The sequence below is a fragment of the Ovis canadensis genome, chromosome 9, assembly GCF_042477335.2.
Source record: "Ovis canadensis isolate MfBH-ARS-UI-01 breed Bighorn chromosome 9, ARS-UI_OviCan_v2, whole genome shotgun sequence".
Taxonomy (NCBI): Eukaryota; Metazoa; Chordata; class Mammalia; order Artiodactyla; family Bovidae; genus Ovis; species Ovis canadensis.
The window spans coordinates 93,407,241-93,433,909 of record NC_091253.1 but is presented as its reverse complement, the minus strand read 5'-3'; the positions used below and the strand labels follow the sequence as shown (position 1 = coordinate 93,433,909).

At 37.0% G+C, this 26,669-nt stretch overlaps 1 protein-coding gene across 3 annotated transcripts in view; it reads left to right on the top strand.

Moving 5' to 3' along the window:
* The first annotated feature begins 466 nt into the window (after nucleotides 1-466).
* Nucleotides 467-26,669, top strand: part of TMEM67 (transmembrane protein 67) — a 45,885-nt gene continuing 19,682 nt past the window's right edge. Inside the window, exons 1-19 of one of the 3 annotated variants that reach the window (XM_069601186.1) lie at nucleotides 467-739; nucleotides 2,395-2,483; nucleotides 4,299-4,392; nucleotides 5,110-5,209; nucleotides 5,996-6,065; nucleotides 6,161-6,235; nucleotides 10,779-10,841; nucleotides 12,370-12,524; nucleotides 12,654-12,762; nucleotides 13,523-13,609; nucleotides 13,914-13,979; nucleotides 15,799-15,955; nucleotides 16,914-17,037; nucleotides 18,476-18,581; nucleotides 21,275-21,331; nucleotides 22,904-23,002; nucleotides 24,896-24,994; nucleotides 25,227-25,313; nucleotides 26,533-26,632. In XM_069601186.1, the coding sequence (XP_069457287.1) occupies nucleotides 514-739; nucleotides 2,395-2,483; nucleotides 4,299-4,392; nucleotides 5,110-5,209; nucleotides 5,996-6,065; nucleotides 6,161-6,235; nucleotides 10,779-10,841; nucleotides 12,370-12,524; nucleotides 12,654-12,762; nucleotides 13,523-13,609; nucleotides 13,914-13,979; nucleotides 15,799-15,955; nucleotides 16,914-17,037; nucleotides 18,476-18,581; nucleotides 21,275-21,331; nucleotides 22,904-23,002; nucleotides 24,896-24,994; nucleotides 25,227-25,313; nucleotides 26,533-26,632 (1,963 nt within the window). In that variant the 5' untranslated portion in view covers nucleotides 467-513. Of the gene's footprint in view, nucleotides 740-1,143; nucleotides 1,197-2,394; nucleotides 2,484-4,298; nucleotides 4,393-5,109; nucleotides 5,210-5,995; nucleotides 6,066-6,160; nucleotides 6,236-10,778; nucleotides 10,842-12,369; nucleotides 12,525-12,653; nucleotides 12,763-13,522; nucleotides 13,610-13,913; nucleotides 13,980-15,798; nucleotides 15,956-16,913; nucleotides 17,038-18,475; nucleotides 18,582-21,274; nucleotides 21,332-22,903; nucleotides 23,003-24,895; nucleotides 24,995-25,226; nucleotides 25,314-26,532; nucleotides 26,633-26,669 lie in introns of those variants that run through there. The other 2 variants (XM_069601187.1, XM_069601188.1) reach the window with 2 other exon arrangements.

Below are 26,669 nucleotides of genomic sequence, written 5' to 3'. Positions count from 1 at the left end.
TTGAGAGCCCCTTGGACTGCAAGGAGATCCAACCAGTCCATCCTAAAGGAAATCAGTCCTGAATATTCAATGGAAGGGCTGATGCTGAAGCAGAAGCTCCAGTACTTTGGCCACCAGATGTGAAGAACTGACTCACTGGAAAAAACCCTGATGCTGGGAATGATTGAAGGCGGGAGAAGGGGACGACAGAGGATGAGATGGTTGGATAGCATCACCGACTCAATGGACATGAGTTTGGGTAAACTCCGGGAGTTGGTGATGGACAGGGAGGCCTGGCGTGCTGCAGTCCATGGGATCGCAAAGAGTCGGACACGACTGAGCGACAGAACTAAACTGAACCGAACCCGTCCTTTCCCAGATCGTCAGATTCCCGCAGCTTTTGGTAACCTAGCAACCAGGAGAAGCAGGCCGACATTTCCGGAACACCGGGGCGCCGCGATCCAATCAGCTCTGCAGAGTCGCCGCGGAGGCTGACGGGCCGCGGGAGACGGCCTGGCCGGCGGCGTCTGCACCATGGCGACGGGAGGCCGCGGGCCTGTAGTGGCGATGGCCGCTCGGTCCACTCTGTCGGCTGAGAGTGTGACTCTGTTCCTCTTGCTGGTCCTCCCTCGCGTCTCACAAGCTCAGACCTTCTTTTTCCCTTTCCGGCAGCCAGAGACGTGCGGCCACAATCAGTACTTCGATATCTCGGCGCTCTCCTGTGTGGCGTGTGGCGCCAATCAGAGGCAGGATGCCCGAGGTGAGACGGCTCCGGACGGGCCCTGGCCAAATGAGCAGCCCCGCCTTGATGCTGTGTCCAGATCCCGGCCCCGCCTTGATGCTGTGCCCAGATCCCGGCGTTGCTGAAACATCTTTTTTTTTTTTTCTTTTTTCCTGCGGAAAGAATGTTTCAGAAAGGTTAACTGCCAACGCCTGAAAGGAGGGTCTTGAAGGTTTGAGGCTTAAACACACAACGGAGGAGGTTGGGGAAACCTTGAGTCGGCTACCCGCTAGGCCTCGTAATGAATTTCTTGGCTCCAGTCATTCAATCAGCGGGCCCTTAGGGAGGCCCCTGGAAGCTGACTACCTAAGAAAGCGAAAAGGAGAAGTAATCTTTGGGGTCGCAGAGAGTCGGACAACCAGGACTGTCTGAGGTGCTAAGAGCAGGTGACAGGACCTGTTTGGGAAGGAATGCAAATGAGCGCTCGTAAACTTTGGTAGTTTTTTTTTTTTTTTTTTAATCTCAAATCTAGAAATGTAGAGCTGGAAGGGACCTTAACCATTTATGGTCCAGCCTTCTCAATTTATGGATTAAAAAATGGAAGTCCAGATGAGGTCGTCACGTCTTCTTTGTCCTGTAAATTGGAGACAGGAAGAACTCCTGTATCTCTTTGCCCTCTGCCCTCTGTATTTCCACTATACAAAATGTCCATAATAGTATAGATTTCCTTAGTACTTAGCCCTTTCATTGTTGAATATTTCTAATTCCCTCCAAAGTATCTTTATAATAATTTTTTTTTTCTTGAGATGTTCATCATTCATCCTAGTTGTCCTTTGAAACTGCTCAGGATAAGATGTTCCCCGTATTCTAAAGTCTAGGATGTTTTTAATCTCAGTTTGGTCATCCATGGTATTAACTTTCTGCCATCTTGAAATTTGATTTGTCTTTAAGTCATTGTGTAGGACAAGTCAGGCTTCTCAGGTGAGGAAGTAAGAAGAAAGCATTTCCCAGACTCATTCTATAAAATGTAAGGTTCATAGTCATGCACCCTGTTATCATAAGCATTCTACTACATGGATTCCTATTAAGTATCCACTTAATGCCTTCTTAGAGAATGCTGTCCTTACCTAGCCAGCAAATTGAATAGTGATTATCTTATAAAGTTTACTTTAATCTTTCCAAACAGAGGAAAACAGTGATTTATCTTGGTAACTTTCCTAATAAGATTTTGTTTTGACAGAATTTGAATTCAGTGAGTATATGTGTATGGTTGGGTGAAATAGACATGTAAAATCTCCCATAGCAATTAGTCAGTAGTTTGGTTATTAGTTTAATATTTATAATTTAATAATTTATTTATGCTTGCACTTAAAATTATAGCAAACACAATACCTAGTGTATGCCAGACACATTGTAAGATATAAATATAACACTTTAATATGCTAATAATATGACTAATTTAGTACTTATATTAACCCCACAAGGTACGTACTGTTCCTAATTGGAAGCCAAGGCACAGAACAGTTCCTTGCTCAGGGTCACAAAACTAAGCAGCAGAATCAAGGTCAGAACCCAGGCAGTACTGGCTCCACTGTCTTGCTCTTAGCTCCTGCTTCTCAAGATCTTAAGAGTTATTAAAATTTTCCTATCTTGGAATTTTATTTATCAAGGTCAAAATTGGCTCTTCTTTTTAGGAACTTCATGTGTGTGTTCACCAGGATTTCAGATGATTTCTAATAATGGAGGACCTGATATTACTTGTAAAAAGTGCCCAGAACACATGGTATGGAGTATTTATTTTTTTAAAAAATCTTACTGTAAAAAATAGCAAATATCATTTTTTAAACTGTAATTTAATGCTGTACTCTAATATTTTCCCACAGACTTTAAAATTATTAAGCCAGCTTTGTTTTTACTAGAGTAAATTTTGGGAGATCGGTGAAATTTTGCATACTTGGAGAAAAATAAAAAGGTATTTTTAAAATCTGAAATTTAAAAAAAAGCCATATTTTGTTTATTTCTATTTCATAGAGAAACTACTTTATAAAGGAAAATAGATGAATGAATGATATATAGAGTGAGTTCAGTGTCTTAGACTTACTGTGTCAACAGTTTTACATAATGATTCATGTTCATAATGATACCTGAGTGATAAGTTCATCAAATGCCAATTTCATCACTAAATAAATAATACCTGATGCTGTTTTATTAATCATTTCATTATATCATAATTTTTGGAAAATTAATGTATTAATAGTTACTATATATGATGATTCTTGATTAACAGAAATGTATCTTCAATCATTTTGAATAATAAAGAGTCTTAGTGTGGCAATTCTAACTTTCATAGTAATATTTCTTCTCATTTTTTTTCAAAATGCAATATTACCTCTTCTCATTATTGTATTTTAAAAAAATTTAATCTGGGAATTTAATATTTACCATTTGTCCTGGTTTATGACTAGTACTTATAGGTTTAATGATCATTTTCATACTTGAAGTTTTAGGAAATATTGACCCTAGCTGAATTATGATGAGCAAAAGCTACTAATATGAAATGGTGCCAAAGCAGACTAATTTTTCAGTGATGTTACTAAGCTTGGGGGCTTCACTGATGGCTCAAGTGGTAAAGAACTCACCTACAATACAGGAGACACCGGAGATGCAGGTTCTATCCCTGGGTTGGGAGGATCCCCTGGAGTAAGAAATGGAAACCCTTTCCAGTATTCTTGCCTGGAAAATCCCATGGATGGAGGGATGGGAGAATCAGATATGACGAAGCACACACACACACACAACTAAGCTATCATAATTTTTAAATAGTCCTATATGTATATATGTATTAACAAATACAGGGGCATTTCTTGATAAATCCATTCTTTTCAACCAAAACTTACCATAATTTGTGTCATTGTTTTGTTATTACCATTGTTTTCTATTTATTTTGTTTATATCCATGTTTGTAATAAAATTACTGTGTTTTTACCCCAGGCTTTTTTCTAAATCATGCAAGTCCAGTTTTGGATGATGTCATATTTTATCAGAAATCTTTACTAGTACAAACTATTAGTGGATTAAAAAAGATCTCATAATTTAAACAACTTTAAGTATATTTATTTACCATAAGATTCATCCATTTTGTATCATAACTTAATTGCTAAAAGCTAATTACTTGAATTTTAAAAAATTAGAATAATTATTTTAGAACAGGTAAGGCTAAACTATTAATTACCTATTTGTAGATTCAATACTGTTGAATTTTGTTGCATTTTATCTTGGTAAATTGAAAAACTGGATGACAATATTAATCATGGTAATAAAAGCTCATTTGAATTGAAAATCACAATGAAGAACTATTGCCTTTAGTTCTTAGTAGTTAATAGTAGTCAGTACATAGTTATAATATATAGCTTAATGTTAGAATATAAACACAAATTGTCTTTCCAGGAAATTTTTATGTAGCTCATATGTGTATAATTTATTTACATAATGCCTACTAATTATACCCTATTGTGACTTTTTAAACTCACATGATCAGTTAAGAAGGAGAACATTAATTAAGAAAGGGGAAATAATTTTTTTTTTTTCTTAAATTTAGAAAGGTGTTACTGAAGATGGCTGGAACTGTATTTCTTGCCCTGGTGGTTTAACTGCAGAAGGAAAATGCCACTGTCCCACTGGCCATATTTTAGGTGAGAAGTAGATTCTAGAATGTGTCCTTCTAGACTTTTTTTTTTTTCTGTTTTTAATGTATACATTGTAACCACAGGAAATATAAGTGCTATTTTTTCTGTAGCTATTTCATAGGCAAAGAATGTTCTCTAGCGCACTCTTTTCAGTTAATGGTATGATTAAGATCATACCATTTAGATCTGCCTCATTCTTTTTAATCCACTCCATGGTATTTTATAACTTTTTGCTATTTTAAATATTTAGATTGTTTTCTAATTAGTAATGTTTTGATGAATATTCTTATGTACATAATCAAGTGTCTCTGTAGGTTAGGTATCTAAAAATGAAGTTTTAGTATTATAGAGTGTGTGAATTTATAATACATACCACCAAAAGCCCTCTTAAGTTGAGAAATTTACCATAAGTCTGTGAAAATACTTGTTTCCCCAAACCCAGTGTAACAGGAGTATGCAGGTAAGAGGAAAGAAAATTTTTTAAGGAAAATATATTAATTTATGATGATGATGATGATTTGGAAATTTCTGTATTATTATTATTTTTAATGTGGGAATGGGGAAGGCTTCACTTTTCAATACTTTATGTAAGGTGTTGACATACGTTTTGTTCTAACAAGTTGTTTTGAGAATTATTGGAATAATTACAAGTGGGTTTTACTAAGTGTATAGAAGCTTATATATTGATTATGAATTACATCTTATTGTTTCTAAATTGTTTAGTGGAAAGAAATGTTAATGGAACATTGTTGTCTCAAGCAACTTGTGAGCTCTGTGATGAAAGTGAAAACTCTTTTACAGTAGCAAATGCTTTAGGAAACAGGTAAGCAGTATGCTGGGTGCTGTCTTCATTAATATCTTATTTACATATTCCTTAGGCTAGAAGTAGGCATTAACAGGTAAAGAAGCTGAGGTCTGAGAATGAGACAGAATAGGATTTAAATGGGCTTCCTAGGTGGCTCAGCTGGTTGAGAATCTGCCTGCATTGTGGGAGACCTGGGTTCAGTCCCTGGGTTGGGATGATCCCCTGGAGAAGGGAAAGGCCACCCACTCCAGTATTCTGGCCTGGAGAATTCTGTGGAATGTATAGTCCATGGGGTCGCAAAGAAGATTTAAATCTTGTTTCTGTCTCTTGCTGGTTGTTTGACCTTTGTTTGTTAAGCCAGTGTTCTTGTCTTCAGAAACGGGACATACCATCCACTTCATAGGCTATTATACCACAGCTCAGAAACATACTTTACATACCTAAAGTTTTTAGCTAAGTACTATAGAGTAAGTGCTCAGTAAAAGGTAGCTATTTTTAGCTATTTTTGTTTTATTATTGATATTATGTAATTTGCACATATCTATAATATATAGTATATAATAATAACTTTTATTTGCAATCTACTTATATTTTCTAGGTACTATATTTATATATATTATTGATTTTATTTATACCTTGCCTTTTAATACAGAGTAGTATATACTTTTGATATGTTTACTTTATTGCAAGTAATTACTTAGTTGAATGAACCTATTCTAATCTATTAAGTTAGAAAGACAAGCCCTCAGTTAAATTAGAGCTAGTTCATTAACGTTTTAAAAATAATTTTTGTTGTATTGACAGGTGTGTCCGATGTGAACCAACATTCATTAATACCAGCAGGTCCTGTGCATGTTCAGAACCTAACATTTTAGTAAGGCTAATTACATTGATAATATATATATTTTTAAATTGAATTGCTGATATTCTTACATAAACTGTGTTTTTTTTTCTTATTTATTTATGAAGACAGGGGGCTTGTGTTTCAGCAGCACAGGGAATTTTCCTCTACGTGTGATTTCAACTGCACGTTATGGAGAGCTAGTGAGTATGCTTCAGTTTTTTTGTTCTAGTGTTAAGGATATTTGTGCTTTTCTTCCTTCGGTAATTAATTTGGGGCTAAAATGAGCTTCAGTCCATTGTTGCCCAAATTGTCATAGGTTTGGCCATTAGCAGCCCTTTGAGTTTGTTCCTATGTCTTTTGGACATAACTGTATTTTTCTTGGAGCATTTCCTGTCTGGCACAACAAAATTTCCAGGCTCATCTTATACTTTTCCTGCTTCGATCCTAGAAACAGCTATTTCTCTGAGAAGCTCTTAAGGATAATATTTAGAAACAAAGATTACCATGCTTAGTATGCCCTCATTAGCAGACATAGCTAGAAAATATATACACACATTATGTATAGACGTGTGTGTGAGTGTGTGCTCAGTTGCTCAGTCGTGTCCGACTCTTTGAGACCCCATGGACTTAAGCCCACCAGGTTCCTCTGTTCATGGAATTTTCCAAGCAAGAATACTGGATTGGGTTGCCATTTCTTACTCCAGGGGATCTTCCTGACCCAGGAATTGAACCCACTGCTCTTGCTTCTGCCACATTGGCAGGTGGATTCTTCACCACTGTACCACTGGGAAGGCCATGCGTATACATACTCAGATCTATAAATGTTTCTGTGTTTATCTTATTGTTTTATGTAATTTCTAAGAGAAACATCTAGTCCTCTATAGTAATATATCAGACAGTCAATAAAGAATTTCCAAATATTTGAGTCAGTGTCTTCACATTCCCTTTCCCCGAAGACAATGAGCTTACATCTTGGTTTGTTTTTCCAACTTTAATTTTGAAAAAACTTTATTGCAGAAACGTTAAAAAAAAAAAACAAACAACAAAGACCATGACTGTGCATGGATCTTTTACTAGTTTAACCAATTATTAATGTTTTGCCAAATTTGCTTTCTCTCTGTGTATGTAAACATGCATACACACACATACATTCATTTTTTTTTCTGAACCACTTGAAAATAGGTTGTAGCTGTGTAACATTTTACTCCTAAATATCTTGTAGCTCCTAAGGAAAACAGCATTTTTCTGGTATCACACCTAAAAAGATTAATAGAATTATTTGATATACTATTCATATCTAAATTTGCCTACTTATTTCAATAAAGTCTTTTATCCCTGCTCTCTTTTTTGGCAAAGGGACCCAGGATCAGTGAAAGATCCCACATTGAAATTAAATCTCTTCAGTCTCCTTTAATTTAGAACAGAGATCTTTATCCTGTTTTGCTTTTTGGATTATTTTTTTCTTTTCTTTTTTTTTTTTCTTTTATGGTCATTGAGTCTTGCAGAGTCAATGCCAGCTTTCTTGTAGAGCATCCCAGAGTCTGCATTTTTCTCATTTTTTTCTTATGATTAGACTCTGTGAAACATCGTTTTGGAAAAATATGACATGGGTGCTGTGTATAGCCCATTGTATCATAACATGGAGCACATAATGTCAGGATATCCAATTATTGGTGATGCTAAATTTGACTGGCCGGGCATGGTGCTGTTTGCCTTTCCTCCCCCTTGTAAAGGTACTGTGACTAATAAGTTAGTCTGAGACTTTACTGTGAGACTATATACATATCCTGTTTAGCAGTCATTGATTAATCTTATCTGAATCAGTTATTAAATTGGTTCTATCAAAATGGTTTCACAATTTTATTGTTCCTTTTTATATTTTTAAGTTAGCAATCCTCTGTAGAGTGCTCTCTTTTCTCTCTGTGCTTTTTTCTCTTTAGCTTCACTGCAAACCCCTGGTATCACTAGTATGTTATGGACTGTCACTGTTATTCCTCTTTTCGAAGCTCAGTTCGGTTCAGTTCAGTCGCTCAGTCGTGTCCGACTCTTTGCAACCCCATGGACTGCAGCACACCAGGCTTCTCTGTCCATCACCAACTCCCGGAGCTTGTTCAAACTCATGTCCATTGAGTCGGTGATGCCATCCAACCATCTCATCCTCGGTCGTCCCCTTCTCCTCCTGCCTTCAATCTTTCTCAGCATTAGGGTCTTTTCCAATGAGTCAGTTCTTTGCATCAGGTGGCCAAAGTATTGGAGCTTGCAGTTCAGCATAGGCCCTTCCAATGAATATTTAGGATTGATTTCTTTTAGGATTGATTGGTTTGATGTCCTTGCGGTCCAAGGGACTCTCAAGAGTCTTCTCCAACACCACAGCTCAAAAGCATCAGTTCTTTGGCACTCAGCTTTCCTTATAGTCCAACTCTCACATCCATATGTGACTACTGGAAAAAGCATAGCTTTGAGTAGATGGTCCTTTGTTGGCAAAGTAATGTTCTGTCTAGGTTGGTCATAACATTTCTTCCAAGGAGCAAGTGTCTTTTAATTTCATGGCTGCAGTCACCATCTGCAGTGATTTTGGAGCCCCCAAATTAAAGTCTGTCACTTTATTTTTATTTCCATTTATTTCCAACAATTCCATTGTTTCCCCAGCTATTTTCCATGAAGAGATGGGACCAGATACCATGATCTTAGTTTTCTGAATGTTGAGTTTTAAGCCAGCTTCTCCACTGTCTTTGATTTTCATCAAGAGGCTCTTTAGTTCTTCACTTTATTCCATAAGGGTGGTGTCATCTGCATATCTGAGGTTATTGATATTTCTCCTGGCAATCTTCATTCCAGTTTGTGCTTCTTCCAGCCAGCCTTTCTCATGATGTACCCTGCATAGAAGTTAAATAAGCAGGGTGACAATATACAGCCTTGATGTACTCCTTTTCCTATTTAGAACCAGCCTGTTGTTCCATGTCCAGTTCTAACTGTTGCTTCTTGACCTGCATATAGGTTTCTCAAGAGGCAGGTCAGGTGGTCTGGTGGTCCCATCTCTTTAAGAATTTTCCACAGTTTGTTATGATCCACACAGTCAAAGGCTTTGGCATAGTCAGTAAAGCAGAAATAGATGTTTGTCTGGAACTTTCTTGCTTATTTGATGATCCAGTGGATGTTGGCAATTTGATGTCTAATTCGTCTGCTTTTTCTAAATCCAGCTTGAACATCTTGAAGTTCATGGCTCACGTACTGTTGAAGCCTGGCTTGGAGAATTTTGGGGCATTACTTTACTAGCCTGTGAGATGAGTGCATTTGTGTGGTAGTTTGAACATTGGCATTGCCCTTCTTTGGAACAGGAATGAAAACTGACCTTTTCCAGTCCTGTGGCCACTGCTGAGCTTTCCAGATTTGTTCGGCAGTGGCCAAATTTTCAAAGCTCAAATTGTCCCAAATTTGGACTTCCCTTTGGTATAGCTTCTGTGTTATTTTAACATGTCTCCTTCAGTCTTCAGGCACTACTTTGGTTTCTCTATACCATGTTCCAGGCTCAACCAATAATTATAATTTTAAATTGTCACATAATACTCTAGTTTATGCATTGAAATTCATGTAATTGTATGTCTATTGAATATTTAGGTTTTTTGTTATTAATATTGCTGTTAACCATTTTATGCACATAGATGTGTTTTTCCTTTTGGAGAGATTATTGACTTAAGGCACATGTCCTAAGTGTTTTTAAATTCCTGGGTTAAAAGTATGTGGATATTGTTTTATAAAGGATCATGCAGCTTTATCCTTGGTATTTGTCTGTGGCTTCATTTTGCATGCATTTGCCAGTACTGTTGTCAATACTTTCCATTTTTACTAGGTTTTTTTGTGTGTGTTAGCCAATGTTCTACACATATGTTTTTTTCTAACAAAATGAGAATTTTTGCTTGTTGAGGAGATGAAAATAGTGACTCATAATAATTTTATTTTAGATTTCTTGGACAGTTATGGTGCCATATTTCATATAATTTGGTTTTATCACCTTTGTCCATGTTCAGAGAATTTACTACGGATGGTGTTTCTCAGTGTCTCATTTTTAAGCAGGATATGCAGATGAGCTTTACAGCAGTGGTTCTTAACTAGAGGGAGGCCTGTATCTGCAGTTTTCAGAGGATGTGTGTGCCTGGGTCTCATTCTAGAGCTTCTGATTCATTTGGTTTAGAATGAAGCCAGGCATTTTCTGTTTTCAGGAAATTCCACAGTTGATTCTGATATTCATCATTGTTTGAGAATCACCACTTTGGAGATTTTAAATCTTAGTTTCTCTGTGTATCCCCAATCTCCTGTTGCTTAGAAATCATTCACAAATATTTCTTTTTTATTACTTGCAATTTAATACAGTGTAATAATCCTAAATCACCAAATGTTAACCAAATCTGTCAAGATCTAATTTTTCTTTTATTCTTTTGCACTTTGATTTTCATTTTAGTGAAATGGGCATAATAGGTTTTTTAATTATTATTATAAACATACTTTATTTCCTTGTATCTTTTCTGAGCGATGTGATTTTGTAATTCAGTCCTACTTGTAATTACTGACATTGGTTGGAACTAATTGTTTTATTCTTATTAGAGTCTATTTTTCTGATAACACTGGGAAAGTAATATTAGTTATTTCCCACTCAGCAATGTGCACAGTAATGTCTTCCTAAGGGTGTAGGGTTAAGGAATTTCTATTTAAACGTAAAACTGAAATTCATCTTTTTGTTTACAGGGCATATCTTTCACTTCAGAATGGTTTGCAAAGTATTTGCAGTCATCAGCAGCTGCTTGTTGGGTATGTTTGAATTTCTAGAAAACAGTTTTTATTTCATTTCAAAGAAACTATGGAACCATTTTTTTCCCCAGTTAATAAAACTTTTCTAAATAGATATATCTCCTTGGTCATATTCTATTAAAACCCTTTCTAAGTGGACTGAAAGAGACTAATAAAGAATATGTTATTCATTTCACACTTATTATACATAAATATGTCCAGACTTACTTAGCTGAAATTGAATGTTAGGGGAAACTGATTTGTACTATCATTTAGTAAATGTTTGTTGATGACCTACTGTATGCCCGGCCCTGTTCTGAAATCTTTTAAGTTATCTATTTTAGGAAAAGACAGAGAAAAATCCCGTGTGGAACTGTAAGTAATTGTCAGGTGATGCCAAGTGCTATAAAGACAAGCAAATTGGGATAAAGAGCATAGAGAGTAGAAGGTGGGCCTAACTTATGGAGGATGGTCAGGACAGGCGTCTCTGAGAGTATGATATTTGAGCCAAGACTTGGAAGTGGAAGTGAGCCATGAAAATATCTAGGGGAAGAGAATTCTAAGCAGAGACCACAGTAAGTGCAGAGGTCCCAAAGCAGGGGTTCTCTGGCATATTCATGCTAAAGAAACAGGAGGGAGACCTAAGTGGCCAGATCAGTGACCAGGGAAAGTGGAGAAATGAGTTGAAGGATAAAGGGAGTGACTATAAGACCTAGAGTTTACTGGAAGGGGTGCAGAAGATTTTGTGCAAAGGTACGCAGTGGTTGGCGTCAGGTTTTGAAAAAGATCATTCTAACATGGAAAGTAGGTTTTGTTAGGGCAAAAACAATCAGGGGGAGCAATTAGGAGGTTATTAGAGTAATCCAAGTGAGAGGAAATGGACCTTTGGACAAAGGTGGTTCCATGGAAATGAAAGAAGTGTTAAGCTTCTGGATATATACGTTTAAAATTGAGCCAACGAGGTTTAGTGATGAGTTGGATATGAGAAGGGAGAGAAAGAAGATTACTGCAATGATTTTTATTTGAATAACTGTAAAAACGAAGTGGTCTTTTCCTGAAAGAGAAAATTGAGAAAGACGTTTGAGGATCAAACTCCGCAGATTTTGTTGTTCATAAAACAAATTACTTAAAATAGATTAGCTTTATATGCAATAGATATAAAATAGATTAAATAAAATAAAAATAGGTTAGATTTCTATTCTAATATTAGAAACCAGTTATTATTCTTTCAAATATAATTATTTCATGTAACAGTTTTTTTAAATGTCATGTTGTAGGTTTTTAGTTGGTTCTTCTTCGTTCAGTTGCTTGTCTTTATATTTTCACCTAAAATTTCAGGTAAAATTTATAAATTATTAACCTGCCATATGGAAAGTTCTTTTCTGCTTTAATTAGAGGAAAGGTATTAAAAGCAAAAGAATATCCAAAAAAAGAATTTGCAGAATTCAAATTCTAAGCATAATTAAATTAAAACTAAGCATAATTTTTGTATCAACTTTTGTTTAGGATATTAAAGTCCGTATATTTCTTTGTCATTGTTTTCCTGTAGGTGTATGGCAATCTAACATCTTGCCAAGCTCTTGGAAATATGTGTGTAATGAACATGAATTATTATGACTCCTCTACTTTTGATGCATGTGGATTGTTTCAGGTTATCTTTGAAAATACTGCTGCACTGGGCACTGTTCATTCTGTTTCCTTTTGGTAAGGTTATTCTAATTAATGAACCAAATTTGCAAAATTGGTCATTGTGACCAAATTCAGTGCAATTACTTTCACAAATATGTACTAAGACCGTTCCCCCAATATTAAAACAATTGTGATTGTTTATAGGAGACAGAATCTTCCATGGCTGTTTTATGGAGACCAGCTAGGATTAGCACCTCAAATACTTAGTACTACACCTCTTCCTACAAATTTCAGTTTTAAAGGGGAAAACCAGGTACAAATCTCTATATTATTGAAGGTTAACTACATTTTGATTTATAATTTTGAAAGGTAACAAGAATATTACTAGACATAATTCTTGATAGATTTAAAAACTTTTAGTGACCAAACTAAATCTAAATATTAGCTACTGAGGAACTAAACAGTATAGAGTCTAGTTTTCTTACTTGAGTGTCTGGATGCCTCTGGATTGTGTGTTATGGCAGCAAGAAGTACCTGTGGGTTGGGAGGGGTTTCATCACCAAACACAAAGCCTTTTCTGTCCTATATCTCCACATTTTTCAAAGGGCTGCCAAAGATTGAGTGGGATTCTATGTGTTTCCTCAGCATGTCACAGGTCCAAATTCTTACCTTCATTTCTTTGACCTTCTAGAATGAAAGAATAGATTATTTCCCCCTCTATTCATCCCCCATTTGCGCACACACACACTCATTTAACAGGTTTGGAAAGAAGTTATCTGTCACTGCCTCTCAATTCTGAAGTAATAGTTTTTGTGCAAAAACCCAATCCATTTATATTAAGTGTGTTTAATCAGAGAGATACACTGATTAATTTTTCCTCAAAGTAATGATTGATGAATTCAATATTTGGTCTCTAGAAAAAGAAAAGATCATTTGGCAATGAAAAAATTTGTATAGACTATTATATATACTCTGAAAGTCTGAACTCTGAAAGTTTTTATAGACCGTTATATATATATTCATAGACTTTCAGAGTATGTGACATTATTTTATTCTTGTTTTTCTGTAAGCAGAATACAAAACTGAAGTTTGTTGCTGCTTCCTATGATGTGAGAGGAAACTTTCTCAAGTGGCAAACTTTAGAAGGAGGGATTTTACAGGTGAGTATGATTCTAGAGAGAATCCCTAACGTGTTATTTTTGACTGAGGCAAAATGAGGAAAAAACTAGATTATTGCTTGAATAGAACATCAGTTTGCTTGCTAGAGTTGATTTTTCTTGTTTTAAATTGGAATTTCTTAAAACTAAGTTATAACAGAGATGCCCCCTTAATTTTTCACTCCCTTGATAACATTAAATAAGTATTATATAAAGTATATATCCATGTTAAGTCTTGAGAACCCTTAACTATAAGCAAAGAAAAGATTCGTGAGACATATTTATCAGTTGTGTTCTTTTGTTGTAGCTTTGTCCAGACACAGAGACGAGACTAAATGCTGCTTATTCCTTTGGAACAACTTATCAACAAAGTGTAAGTTGGAACTATTTTAGGCAGTCTACATTTTGGCTTTATTTTTCACATCAGCAATAATTGGAATAATTATTGAATTTTGAAATTAGTAATTTTTTGTGAAAAGAAAGTGAAAGTGAAGTCGATCAGTCATTTCCAACTCTGCAACCCCATGGACTGCAGCTCCTCCATCCATGGAATTTTCTAGGCAAGAGTACTAGAGTGGGTTGCCATTTCCTTCTCCAGGGGATCTTCCTGACCCAAGGATCGAACCTGGGACTCCTGCATTGTGGGCTACTGAATAATTTATGAATGATTTTTATTAATATAATCAGCATGAAAACAGTACCTTGTCATCCATAGAGTCTTAAACATCATAATTGTGTATTTGCTTCTGGCATATAGGTCTTAAAAATAATCCCTACTTTTGAGCATTTTAGAATGAAGCAGAAGTACTTCATTTTAAATAAACAATAAAGTGTTATCACTGCCTCCTCCCTCCACCCTCCAGTAACAAAATGCTTCCTTTTCTCTCTCTCCATACTCGCCTCCCTCCCTCCCTGACCTTCCTTCCTTTGGTAATGCATTTTAAAACTACAGTATGGGACAAAGCAATATTATGAGCCGTTAAACATTTGAAAGACCTTCAATAGTCTACAAAAATACTTCTTGATAAAATGCTTATACACACACCAGAGAACAAAACTGTGATTCCAGCTTTGTTAAAACAACAAAAAGCACCACTGGGGAAAACAGATGAGAAAAAGAAACATTTTTAACAGTGGTTATCTCTGGATGGTGGGATTACAGATTATTTTCTTTCTTTTCTACATTTTCCAGATTTTCTATCATGAACTTGAATTTGCTTTTATTATCAGAAATGACTTGTGTTACTTTAAAGAACTGATGTGTGTCTACTTTGGGCCAGAATAGTCAATACTTTTTAAATGCCACTGCTCTGTCCTCAGCATTTTATCATTTTTATCTCATCTGATCCATGAAATAGCTTTGTAAAATACATACTAGTTGTGTTTTGTCGATGAGGAAATGTTGCTCAGTAATATTAGGTAATTTGTTCAAATTCTTTCATCAAGTAAATGTTCTGTTAGGCTTGAAAACCATGGTTTTTCCGTCGAACACAGTTGCCTCTCAGGGAGTTCACAGCCTACTAGAGAAAGCAGCTATATAGACAAAGAATTGAAAAGAATGTGATGTGTTGGTCTATAGATATGAACAAGGAACTGTGTTGGTTCGAAGAAGTGTCCTTAACAGTTCCTAGGGAAGTTCAAAAGGCTTTACGCAGTGAGTGACGCTTGAGCCTGCAGAATGAATATCAGTTTCCCAGGGAGCACAGTGGGGAAGGGAATACCAGGCAGGAACACCATTTGCAGTGTCAGAGAGATGTAGAATAGCATAGCATACTTAGAGACTAGAAGTAGGTTAGTGTGACTGAACCAGAGACAAAGAGGAAGCAGTGGGAGATAAACCTGGCACTATTAAGGGGAGTCAAATCATAACCAGTGTTTATCCGGAGAAAGAGTTGGGACCTCACCCCACAGGATAGGAGTTTTTAAACCTTTTTATTGCTATACAGTTACAGTTGAGAATGAATGTATAGCCTCTACAGCTGGGTTGTAGGACAAGATTCAGGTGATTCTTTACTGTTATTTTGGCCCTTATAAAAGAATCATATATAGTATTCATGTTTTAAAAGATGTATGAAAATGTGTATAAACAGTATAGTTGGAAGATACTTTTACAATTACAAATCTTTTAAAGATAATAAATATGCTTTCTAACTTTCAATTTGGGTACTTTTATTTTTAATTTTATTTTTCAGTGTGAGATTCCTATCCCTAAGATCTTAACTGACTTTCCCACTCCTACATTTTATGATGTGTACCTTGAATATACTGATGAGAATCAACACCAATACATTTGGGCTGTGCCTGTGTTAAACTTAAATCTTCAGCACAAGAAAATGTTTGTGAACCAAGGTAAGGCATCCATACACACCACTCTTTCTCTGAGCTGAAATCAATAAATAAGTCAACCAACATAGCTTAATAAACCACAGATTATAAGAAAAGTCATGGATTCTCTATGATGGTAAGCTTGTTTGTTTTTTTAAAATATTTATCTGTTTGGCTGCACCAGGTCTTAGTTGCAGCATGTGGGATCTCAGTTCCCTGACCACAGATCGAACCTGGGCCCCCTGCCTTGGGAGCACAGTGCCTTAGCCACTGGACCACCAGGGAAGTCCCTGACTGTAAGGTTTTATGTAGCATGCCCCACAGTAAAACAGTAAGGTTGTTGGTGTATTTACTCAGTGTGCTTAGTCACTCAGTTGTATCTGACTGTGCAATGCCATAGACTGTAGCCTGCCAGGCTCCTCTGTCCATGGGATTCTCCAAGCAAGAATACTGGAGTGGGTTGCTCTTCCCTTCTCTAGGGGATCTTCCCGACCCAGGGATCAAATCTGTGTCTCCTGCATTACAGGCAGAGTCTTTACTGTCTAAACCACCAAGGAAGCCTTATTTACTAAATATATCAGGCTTTTTATTAAGAAATTTTATCATTCCTGAAAGTTTATCTTGAGAAAAACAGTAGAACTATAACATCAGGGCTTCTTCAAACCATCCTTGAGCTGCTTTTTGGACAAATTAGTTTCTTTTGTTGTTTCTCATTTTATAAAATCCTATTTATTCAGGTAATTTGCAGGGAAAATCCTTCCAAACTGAGGAAAAGTCCAGACAATCAGAAAACATTCAAGTGTAGGTAGGGAATGCTATTAGTAGGAGTTTCTCACAGCAGGAGTTGTTTTTGCAACCATCTTATTAAAGTGTACTAATTTTATGTTTTAAATTTGTCTAGTAATCTTCACCTTGAGTGCCATCTTGAACAATTGAAAGTATTTTTTTAAACCCATCTTTTTTTTTTTTTAATTGATAAAAGACAGTAGTTCGGGCAAGTGGCTTCTGACTCGGCGCATTTTCTTAGTGGATACACTAAGTGGAAGGGAAAATGACTTAGGAAGCCAGCCAAGATTAATTAGAGTCGCCACCCAAATATCACTGAGGTAAACAAATGTCTAATTTACTGAATGAGGCTTGGAGTATATGGAAAAATGTCATAGTGAAAGTGTTGACCTGTAATTGTCAGATGAAAACAGTAAGAACACCTGAACTGGAATGATACATAATGTGTTCTTAGATGTCTATATAGATTGGGATAGACTAATAGAGGGGATAATTACTTCAGAAGGGCTTCAAGAGTTTGCCAAAATCCATGTCCTAAGCCCCACTCTAGACTTGCCAAGTTAGAACGAGTTGAGAGGTGGGGAGCAGTGAAGATCCACGAGCTGATGGGGCTGAGTTAGAGCCCACCAGATGATTGCAGCAGGCGGGCCTCCCAAGGCTCCATCTCCTTCAGCACCCGCTGCTCCAGGTTGGGCCTCGTTAGTTACCAGCACCTCGCTGTTCCTCGGATACTTGGACGATGGCCTGCCTTAGGGTAGTGCCATGCAGCCCTCACCGTCTCTTCTCCGCTGTGAGATTCCCATCTCTGACCTTATCCGGCTTTCCCACTCCAGTACCTTATGATGTGCACCTTGAATACACCGATGAAAGCCACACCATCATCTTTATGGTGTTTCAACATACACTGCTTTTCCATTGTTTTTTCATTTTGATTTTCATGACAGTCTTCATGAGGTAGGCAGTACAGAAGCTTTGTCCTAACCCTTTCTGAAATCTACCTGTGCTCTTTTTAGCATTCCCTCAATCTGCCAGTGTAGATTCCCCAGTGAAAATGAAGTTGAAACCAGCCAGGTCTGACTTTATACTGATGAAACCATGCTGGCCGCTGGTACTTGGCATTTTCCTTTCTGAGTTTACAGATAGTATGTTACTAATTCGTTGAATTCAGCAAAATGTACCCTATTATATGCCACAAATAGTACTAGATATGACACGTTATCTTTAAGAATTCATCTTTTTTTTAGTATTTATTTTTATTTTATGTATTTATTTGGCTGTGCCGGATCTTAGTTGTAGCACGTGGAATCACTAGTTGCGGCATGTGGGATCTAGTTCCGTGATCAGGGATTGAACCTGGCCCCTGCACTGGGTGTGTGGAATCTTAGCCACTGGACCACCAGGGAAGTCACCAAGAATTCATCTTTTTTTCAAAATCAGGATATTATCTGCCTTTCTCTAGGCATTACTTTAAGTTCTCAAAAGTGGTATACAGTACTTCATTGATTTTGTTTGTAAACTTTGTAGGGCCTAGATCAAGAAGTGTTTTTTGAGGGTGTATTTTAATATAAAGTTTTGACCACTTCAGATAGCCTGTGTTAGTACTGTTAGTTTACATTTAACCTTTTCTAGTTTTTAATAACTGCTGGTTCTGAGATCACCAAGACTATGCATATCACATTCAGAAGAAACAGTAAATTAAATGTTATGTTTAAGGGCCTCAGTGTATTTTTAACTGAAAATGAATTTTCTTTTAAACAGCATCCACCTTGTACCCAACACAAAAAATGGAAACATTTACCCTCCCTTAATTACCATTGTCTACAGTGATGTTGATATCAAAGATCCCAACAGCCAGTCTGTGAAGGTGAGCTCCGTCTTGGGCATTGCCTGTCTATGTGTTAGTGTGGAACTGAGAGAGTTTTCATTATGATCAAAAGACTATTAGTCCTTTTCAGAGTTTTAAATAAACATAGCACTTTATATAGTCAAGACAGTTATTTCTTACTAATGGTGAGCTCTTATGGATTCTGCATATAAAAAGGCAAGAATTAAGTTTGTCAGCGGGTAGTGTCACCAGCCGCTGGGCCTCCCTGTTCTGGATGCCAGGACATGCTGAGCCATATGGCCTCTCCTCTCATTCTCTTTGGCCACCTTGCTTCTGTTAAGATTTTGCCTCTTTGCCTAACTAAACCAGGAACTCAAACCTTAAGTGGGCATGTGTGTTTCTCTTCTCACCAGTCTTGCCCACTTGATAGAGACATACTTAAACAGGCAGAAAGAGAATCTAATTTTTAGTTTTGTAACTAGTAGCACTAAAGTGAGATAGAGAATGCAGTTTGGACCTACAACCAGTCTTCTGACTGTTTCCCAACTCAGTTAAACTTAACCCCAGAACCCGAGTCCTCCCCTGCCTAGAAGGGTCTGTGTGTGGAAGTGAGACCATGTACACACTGAAAGCAGGCTGTACCAAAGAAGGAGCCTGGCAAAGGCCGAGCTCTGCCTCACCCTGCGATTGAAGCACCCCTGCCTGAGGAGGGGTAGATAAGAGCAGATGGAGGTCGGGACCAGAGCTAATCCTTCTAGACTTCTTCCTCATCCCCTGTCTCCTCCAGAAGCATGACAGTTGGAAGGTGAACATTCCTTACCTCCCAGACTCACTGATAGCTTTTAATTTCCACTTTTTTACTTTTCTGAATTTTAATATTCTAGTTCCTCAGCCAGAATTTTTGGCCTCTCTGTTGAGCTTGTACTTCTACTCTGCTACTGTTGGGTTCAGGCTTTCATAAAGCGAAAAGTAGGCACACAATATGACTTCGAGGTTTCACATCCTCATTTTTATTACCTGATTTGATGTTAAAATTCATTTCTGTTGCCTGAATTTATATACACTGTAATGAGAGGAGAAAATCCAGGAACGTGCTTAGTAACAACAAAAGACTGCCTTGTTTAAATTTTCCTGGAAGGTCATTTTTGGGTAGTTAAGAGTATATTTATCTTAATATAAAACACTTCTGGGTGTTTTCTTTAAATATTTTTCTTGTCAAAAATATATCTAAACTGTTTTGACAAATTGGAAAATAAGCGATAGGAAAAAAGTTGAGAGAATCATAAAACTATACTGAGGAAGCCCACCTCAATCATTCTAATTATAGAATGCACAGATTTCATCATTTCTTAATTTCTCATGACAGCTATTGTAAAAGTTCTACATTCATTTTGAGCATCCAGCTGTATTTCTGCTCTCTTACCGTCTCTGCAAATAACCTATCTTCCTGTTTTTCTGAGCAGATCAAAACCATCCAATATGAATTCCCTCAGATTTCCTCTTTAATACTTCAGTATCTCTGTTTCATTATCTTTCTTGACTCTGGTTCCTATTTCTAAGAATAAAGGACCCTTCCCACTTTCTTAAGTGATTTTCAACCCTTACTTGTTTAGGATATCTTCTTCTATTTAATTTTGTATATTTTATTATAATATATTCATGTGTATTTTCTCATGTTTCGCCCCTGACCTTTTATTCAGCCAGCTTCTCTGCTGGTTCCTTTCCTTTGCCTTTCAGGTTGCCCCATCTTAAAAACAAATTAGCACAACCAAATCATAAAATCTTCTGTCAACTCTGCCAACAATTCAGGCTGCTATCATGTGTCTTTCCTTGATTTCCCAACCATTTATTCTTTTGTCATTTGCAGTTTGGGTCCTGCCATTTTGCTTCTTTGAAAACTTCTTTCATGAAGTCAGCAAGGTATTCCACATACACTGGCTTTTTTCTTTGACTTTACACTTACACAGTTGACCCTTGAACAACACAGATTTGAACTGCATGGTTCTGCTTATATGTGGACTTTTTCTTTTTTTATAACTAAATATGTACTGCAGCACTCCTCAAAGCTGGTCCAGTTCATGGATGTGGAGGACCAACTCTAAAGTTCTATCTGAACTTTTGACTGCATCAGAATTGGTGCCCCTAACCCCTATATTGTTCAAGGGTCAGTCGTATAACAGTTGACTCTTCTCATGACCTCCTCCTTCTTGACCCTGTTCTGTGAACCTGGTAAGACTTAGGTGTCTTCCCTCTCCTATTTCTCATGCTACTGTTTCTCTTAATCCTTTATGATTCTTCTCTCTCCTGTCTCTGTATAATTGTGTCCCTAAGATTCTTGTTTACATCTTTGATTAATTGGCCTTCTTCCTATGTGATTGTTTAGCCAGTTGCTGAACTCTTGATACACAAGATAGGTCACATGCCTCAGTTACAGAAACCTATCAGAAAATGAAATATGATTAATTTGACTTGACTGCTGTTAATGAACCTAATCTACCTTCTAATGAAACCCTCTTTCTTTAATATATGCTCTAAATGGTTATTTAAAGTAGTGTGGGTAATTCCCCAAAGTTTATTTATTTATGTATAAGTAAAGGTCAACTCTAGTAATATTGATAGTTTAAAAGTATGATATTTTTGGTAAAATGCAGCTGTGAATGTATTTTTATAGTAAAAATAGGTTTGTATCATATAACTTCAGTATGGCTAATTTGCTTTCTTTTAAACATCAGGTTTCTTTCTCAGTCACATACGAAATGGATCAAAGAGAAGCACAAGTCCAGACAGATGTGAGTTTCTTTTAACCTGTGAAAATACTTACAGTATATTTTTTAATTAAAACAAAAATTTTTTACATATTCAGGAAAGTTGTCAAAATAAAGAGATTGCCACATATCCCTCACCAAGTCTCCCTTAGCGTTAACAGCTTACGTAACTGTAGTTATTGTTGTTCAGTCATTAGTCGTATCCAACTCTTTGCGACCCCGTGGACTGCAGCACGCCAGGCTGCATACTGTAGTACTGTGGTCATAATCAGGAAATTATAGTGATGTAGTCCTGTTAACTAATCCAGGCTTTCCTGGTGGCTCAGTGGTAAAGAACCCACCTGCCAATGCAGAGATGCAGGTTCGATTCCTGGGTTGGGAAGATCCTTTGGAGAAGGTAATGACAGCCCACTCTAGTATTCTTACCTGGGAAATTCCATGGACAGAGGAGCCTGGCAGGCTTCAGTTCATGGGGTCACGAGGAGATGGACACTATTTAGTGACTAAACAACAACAAATTAACTCATGTAAATACTCTTTGGATTTTACAGATTTTTTTCACTATCCTTTTTCTGTTTCAGGACCCAACCATCGAGTGTGTCTTTAGTTTCCTTAGGTCTCTGACGGGTCGTCAGTCATTCTTTGTCTCATGACTGACCCTAACACTGGTATTTTGTCCTTCAGTTGCTTATCTGGTATTTTCCCATGATTAAATGCAGTTTCAGCATACATACCATGAAAGTGATGTTATACCCTTCTCACTGAGCCATATCAGAAGATACTTGGTGTCAGTATATCTTATTAATGGACTTCCCAGGTGGTGCTAGTGGTAAAGACGCTCCTGCCAATGCAGGAGAGATAAGAGACCTGGGTCCCATCCCTGGGTCAGGAAGATCCCCTGGAAGAGGACAGGGCAACTCACTCCAGTATTCTTGCCTAGAGAATCCCATGGACAGAGAAGTCTGGCAGGCTACAGTCCATAGGATTGCAAAGAGTCAGACATGACCAAAGCTACTTAGCACACACCTATCTTATTAATAGTGATGTCAACTTTGATCGTATGGCTAAGATGGTATCTGCAGAGTTCTCCATTGTATTTTTCCACTTATAATTAATAAGTGTCTTGTGGGGAGATACTTGAGATTATACAAATCTCCTGCTCCTTATTATTCTTTTGCCCTCTAATTTTAGCATCCATTGATAATTCTTGGCCAGTAAAAAATATTACTGTGATATTTGTCTGGTGGTGGTTGTGTTTTTCCATCATTTCTTCTATATTGATTAGAATTCTGTAAAAAGGAATTCTCCCTTTGTCCATGTGGATTTATTTATTCATTTATTATTAAATCAGTATGGGCTCATGAATATTTATTTATTCTAGTAATTTTAATTCGTTACCTTCTATTTTCTTGCCCAAATTGTCCCAGATTTGTTCATTGGGAGTTTCTTTAGTTTGGCGCCTATGTCCTTTTAGTGTACCTTCTAATTTTTGAGCCTGTTTTGAGTACTTTGTTACTTTTTATTTACAGTATCTTTGAACACAGATGAAATTGCATTATGAAATTACATAAATCCCAATTTTTTTTTTTATTTTAGATTGCTTTAGGTGTGTTGGGTGGACTAGCTGTTTTATCATCTCTTTTGAAGACAGCAGGTTGGAAGAGACGCATTGGGAGTCCCATGATTGATTTACAGGTATAATCACAGGACTTTTTAAAGTATATTTTTATCTTTTGACTATTTTATATCCTTCTAATAAGACACAGCTAGCGAATGAGTAAAAAGTTGCCCCAAGTTTCTCTGGGGTATATGACTAGGAGACGTACATGACTAGGGAATGTACCCTTGTTTTCCCGCCAGTGTGCACCACGGCTGGTGGCCAGTCTGCACCCACCAGCAGTGGTCTCCTTGTTTCCTCGCATCCTCACTAACACTTGCTGTTTTCCCACCCTTTTCCCATTTTTTTGCTGATCTGGTGGGATTTAATTTCCATTTCTTTGATTACTCTTCATATACTTTATTAATCATTTGGGCTTCCCCTTCTGTGAACTTCTTATTTATACCACTTGCTCATTTTTCTACTGTTTCCAATTTTTCTTGTTTATTTAAACAAGTTTTTTATATTTTATTTTATTTAGTTTTTTTTGTATTTTCTAAATGTAAATCTTCTTTTGGTTTTTGACATTGAAGTTTCTTCTCCAAGAGTAAATCCATCTGTTATTTTATCTGTCTGTTACTTTGTTTAGTAGAAACTCTTGATTTTAATACTGTCAAATCTGAGTAGGTTTTCATATTATGGTGTGTGCTTTTAGGATCTTGTTTGAGATATCCTCCCCTATGTCAAGATCAAAAAGATTCTCCCATATTTTATCCTATTAACTTTATGGTTTCACTTCTCATTTAATTGTTTTTATGTTTGTTCTTGTTTTTATTTTCATCTGTCATTTATTATTACTGTAAGCCAGGTACTTTTTTAACCTTGACATGTGTAATTCCTTTAGTCCTCACAATAGCTCTATGAAGTTAGGTATCATGGTCATTCCCATTTTATACGTGCTGAAATTGTAGAGATTAAATAAATTTCCTATTCATTTAATTTTTACCGTATCAAAGTAATAGGTGGTATTTCCATCGAGAAAGGCTTATAGTAAACTGGTTTGTGCTGGGTTATCTTCCTGTCTCCAGAGCTAATGTGCCTGGAAATCAGAGGAGGGGGCTTGATTTACTGTTTGGGGAGTCAAGAAAGGTATCCAAAAGAAGTGAATTTTAAGCTGGGTTATCAATGCACTATCTAAGTTTGAACAAACTCTTGGAGATAGTGAAGGACAGGGAAGCCTGGCATGCTGCAGTTCACGGGGTTGCAAAAGTCAGACACAACTTAGCAGCTGAACAGCAGCAGCAGTCTTTGCATTCCACAAATAGTCACTGATGGCTTGCTGTCTGAGTGCCAGATGCTCTATGAGGTGCTGGGGGGTGTGATAATGGGCAAAGGGAGACATGGTCTCTGCCCTCAGAGCTCCAGAGAGTTTGCCAGAGAGAAAAAGAGACGAATATCTGTTGAAATAATGCTCATTTCATTCCCCAAAACATTTGGGATTAATTTGTGGAGTGGTTAATTATTGAGCAAGTTGTTGGAACTGACAGATGAAGCTAAAATTTAATTTTGGCCTAGGTTGTAAAGGAACTTGTGGATCAGGAATTTACATTTTAATGAGGCATCACTGTACATTTTTAAGAAAGAGAGTGACACAGTCCAATTTACATTTTAGAAAGCCAATTCTGATGGTAGTATGGAGGGTACGTTGGGGAGAAGGATTCCAAACGTGAAAATTAGAAAGCGATTCTAAAGTTCTTAGTTGGTGAAAGATGAGAAGGGTTGAATAAGATAGAAGTTATTGGAAATGGATCAAAAGGTATCTGGGAAGTGGCTGCAGTCAGTCCTTCTGACTGATCCATGGATACATGAAATAAGAGCTTCTCAAGCTTGAGAAACTGGGTTGATAATAATGTTATTAATAATAATATGTTATTAAAGTAGTATAAATAGAATGAGTCTATAACAGCTGTGATTCTCTTTTTAAATTGCAGACAGTTACGAAATTCTTGGTGTACTATGCTGGTGATCTGGCCAATGTTTTCTTTATCATCACTGTAGGAACAGGTCTTTACTGGCTTATTTTCTTTAAAGTAAGTGATTTTCTGAATTTAACCTTAGTGCCACAACCTGAATAACTTGTAAGCTCTCTTTATAAAGCAACTGTTTTTACTTAAGGGTGTTTCTAATCAAGAGTACTGGGGCAAGTGCTAAACTCACTGTTCCCTGAGTGTGTTGTATTTATTTTATGCTTTCTTTGGGTTATAAATTGTGCCTAGTAAAAACCTTGTGTGGTCATACTTAGCAGTGTAATTTTCATCACAGGCACAGAAGTCTGTCTCTGTTTTGCTACCAGTGCCAGCTCAAGAAGAACGCTTTGTTACTTATGTGGGATGTGGTTTTGCTCTGAAGGTAAGTTTCAAAGCACAGGTTACTGAATTTTAAAAGTCTGCTTAAAAAAAAAAGTCTGCTAATAAGCACGTAAGTCTTCCGAGTTAAAATGCTTTCAAAATCTTTGGTGTAAAATTAGTTGAATTTTAGAAGAAGGTATGAATTGTTCTTTTTTACTAGGAAGTCTGCATTTATTTATAATAGGTATCTCATTCTGAAGATCTGCCTTAAATAATTTTTTATTATTTAATGTAGACTGTTAATCAAGAGTGAACGGTACCACTCTGGATAAACTGCTGAACTCTTAGCATTGGTTCTCTCTGCCTCCACATTCCTTTCCTCCTCTTCCCATGGGAGCCCCCGCTCCTTGCTTCACTGTTCTTTCAGTGGATGTGATGCTCTTCACATGTCTCTGCTGTACATCTCATCCAGTTATGTTGTGATTATTAAGTGACTGCTGTTCCCACTGATCTGTGAGCCCCAGGAAGAGAGGAATCATCCCATACTTAAATTTTTTACCTTTGTTTGATCAATAATGCACCTTCTCGGAAGAAGCCTCGGTTTAAACATATTCTGTAAATGAAAAGGATTTTTTTTTTTCATCAGAAATCTTAATAGTAGAAATAGAGAAAAAGGCAGTAAGAACATCCTAAAACTTTCATTAGGACAAACCAATTACAGTTGGAGATACCTTTCCTTATAAAGAAGTTAAAGGCTTTTGGAACCCTTGGGAAAGAGAGTCCTTTAGGCAAGATCCCTGTGTGAGGAGGGAGGCAGCATGTCTACCTTCATATTCCTATTTCTAAGAAAGACAGAAGGAGGAAAGGTGAAATTAATGTGTGTGTAGAAAGTCTGTGAATTTGGTGACTGTTATATGATGAGTTTCTGGTGAGCCCCTGATGGTATGACAACTTTGTCACTTGTGAAACTTACAGTGAAAATATTAGTCGCTCTGACTCTTTGCGACCCCATGGACTATAGCCCCCCAGGCTCCTCTGTCCAGGGATTCTCTGCAAGAATACTGGAGTGGGTTACCATTCCCTTCTCCAGGGGATCTTCCTGACCCAGGGGTTGACCCTGAGTCTCCCCCATTGCAGGTAGATTGTTTACCATTTGAGCCACCAGGGAAGCCCCATATATCTTCTTGTGATTTCAGATGTTTGTTTCTTAAAGAATTAGCGCTGGTTTCATAAGCAGACTTAATGCCAGTACTTTAAGGTGTTGCGTTTGTCATTCTCAGGCTCTGCAATTTTTGCATAAGCTCATCTCCCAGATTACCATAGACATATTCTTTATCGATTGGGAGCGGCCTAAAGGGAAGGTTCTTAAAGCTGTTGAAGGTAATGAAAGTAACCATTTGTACCAAGTTTCTTTCGC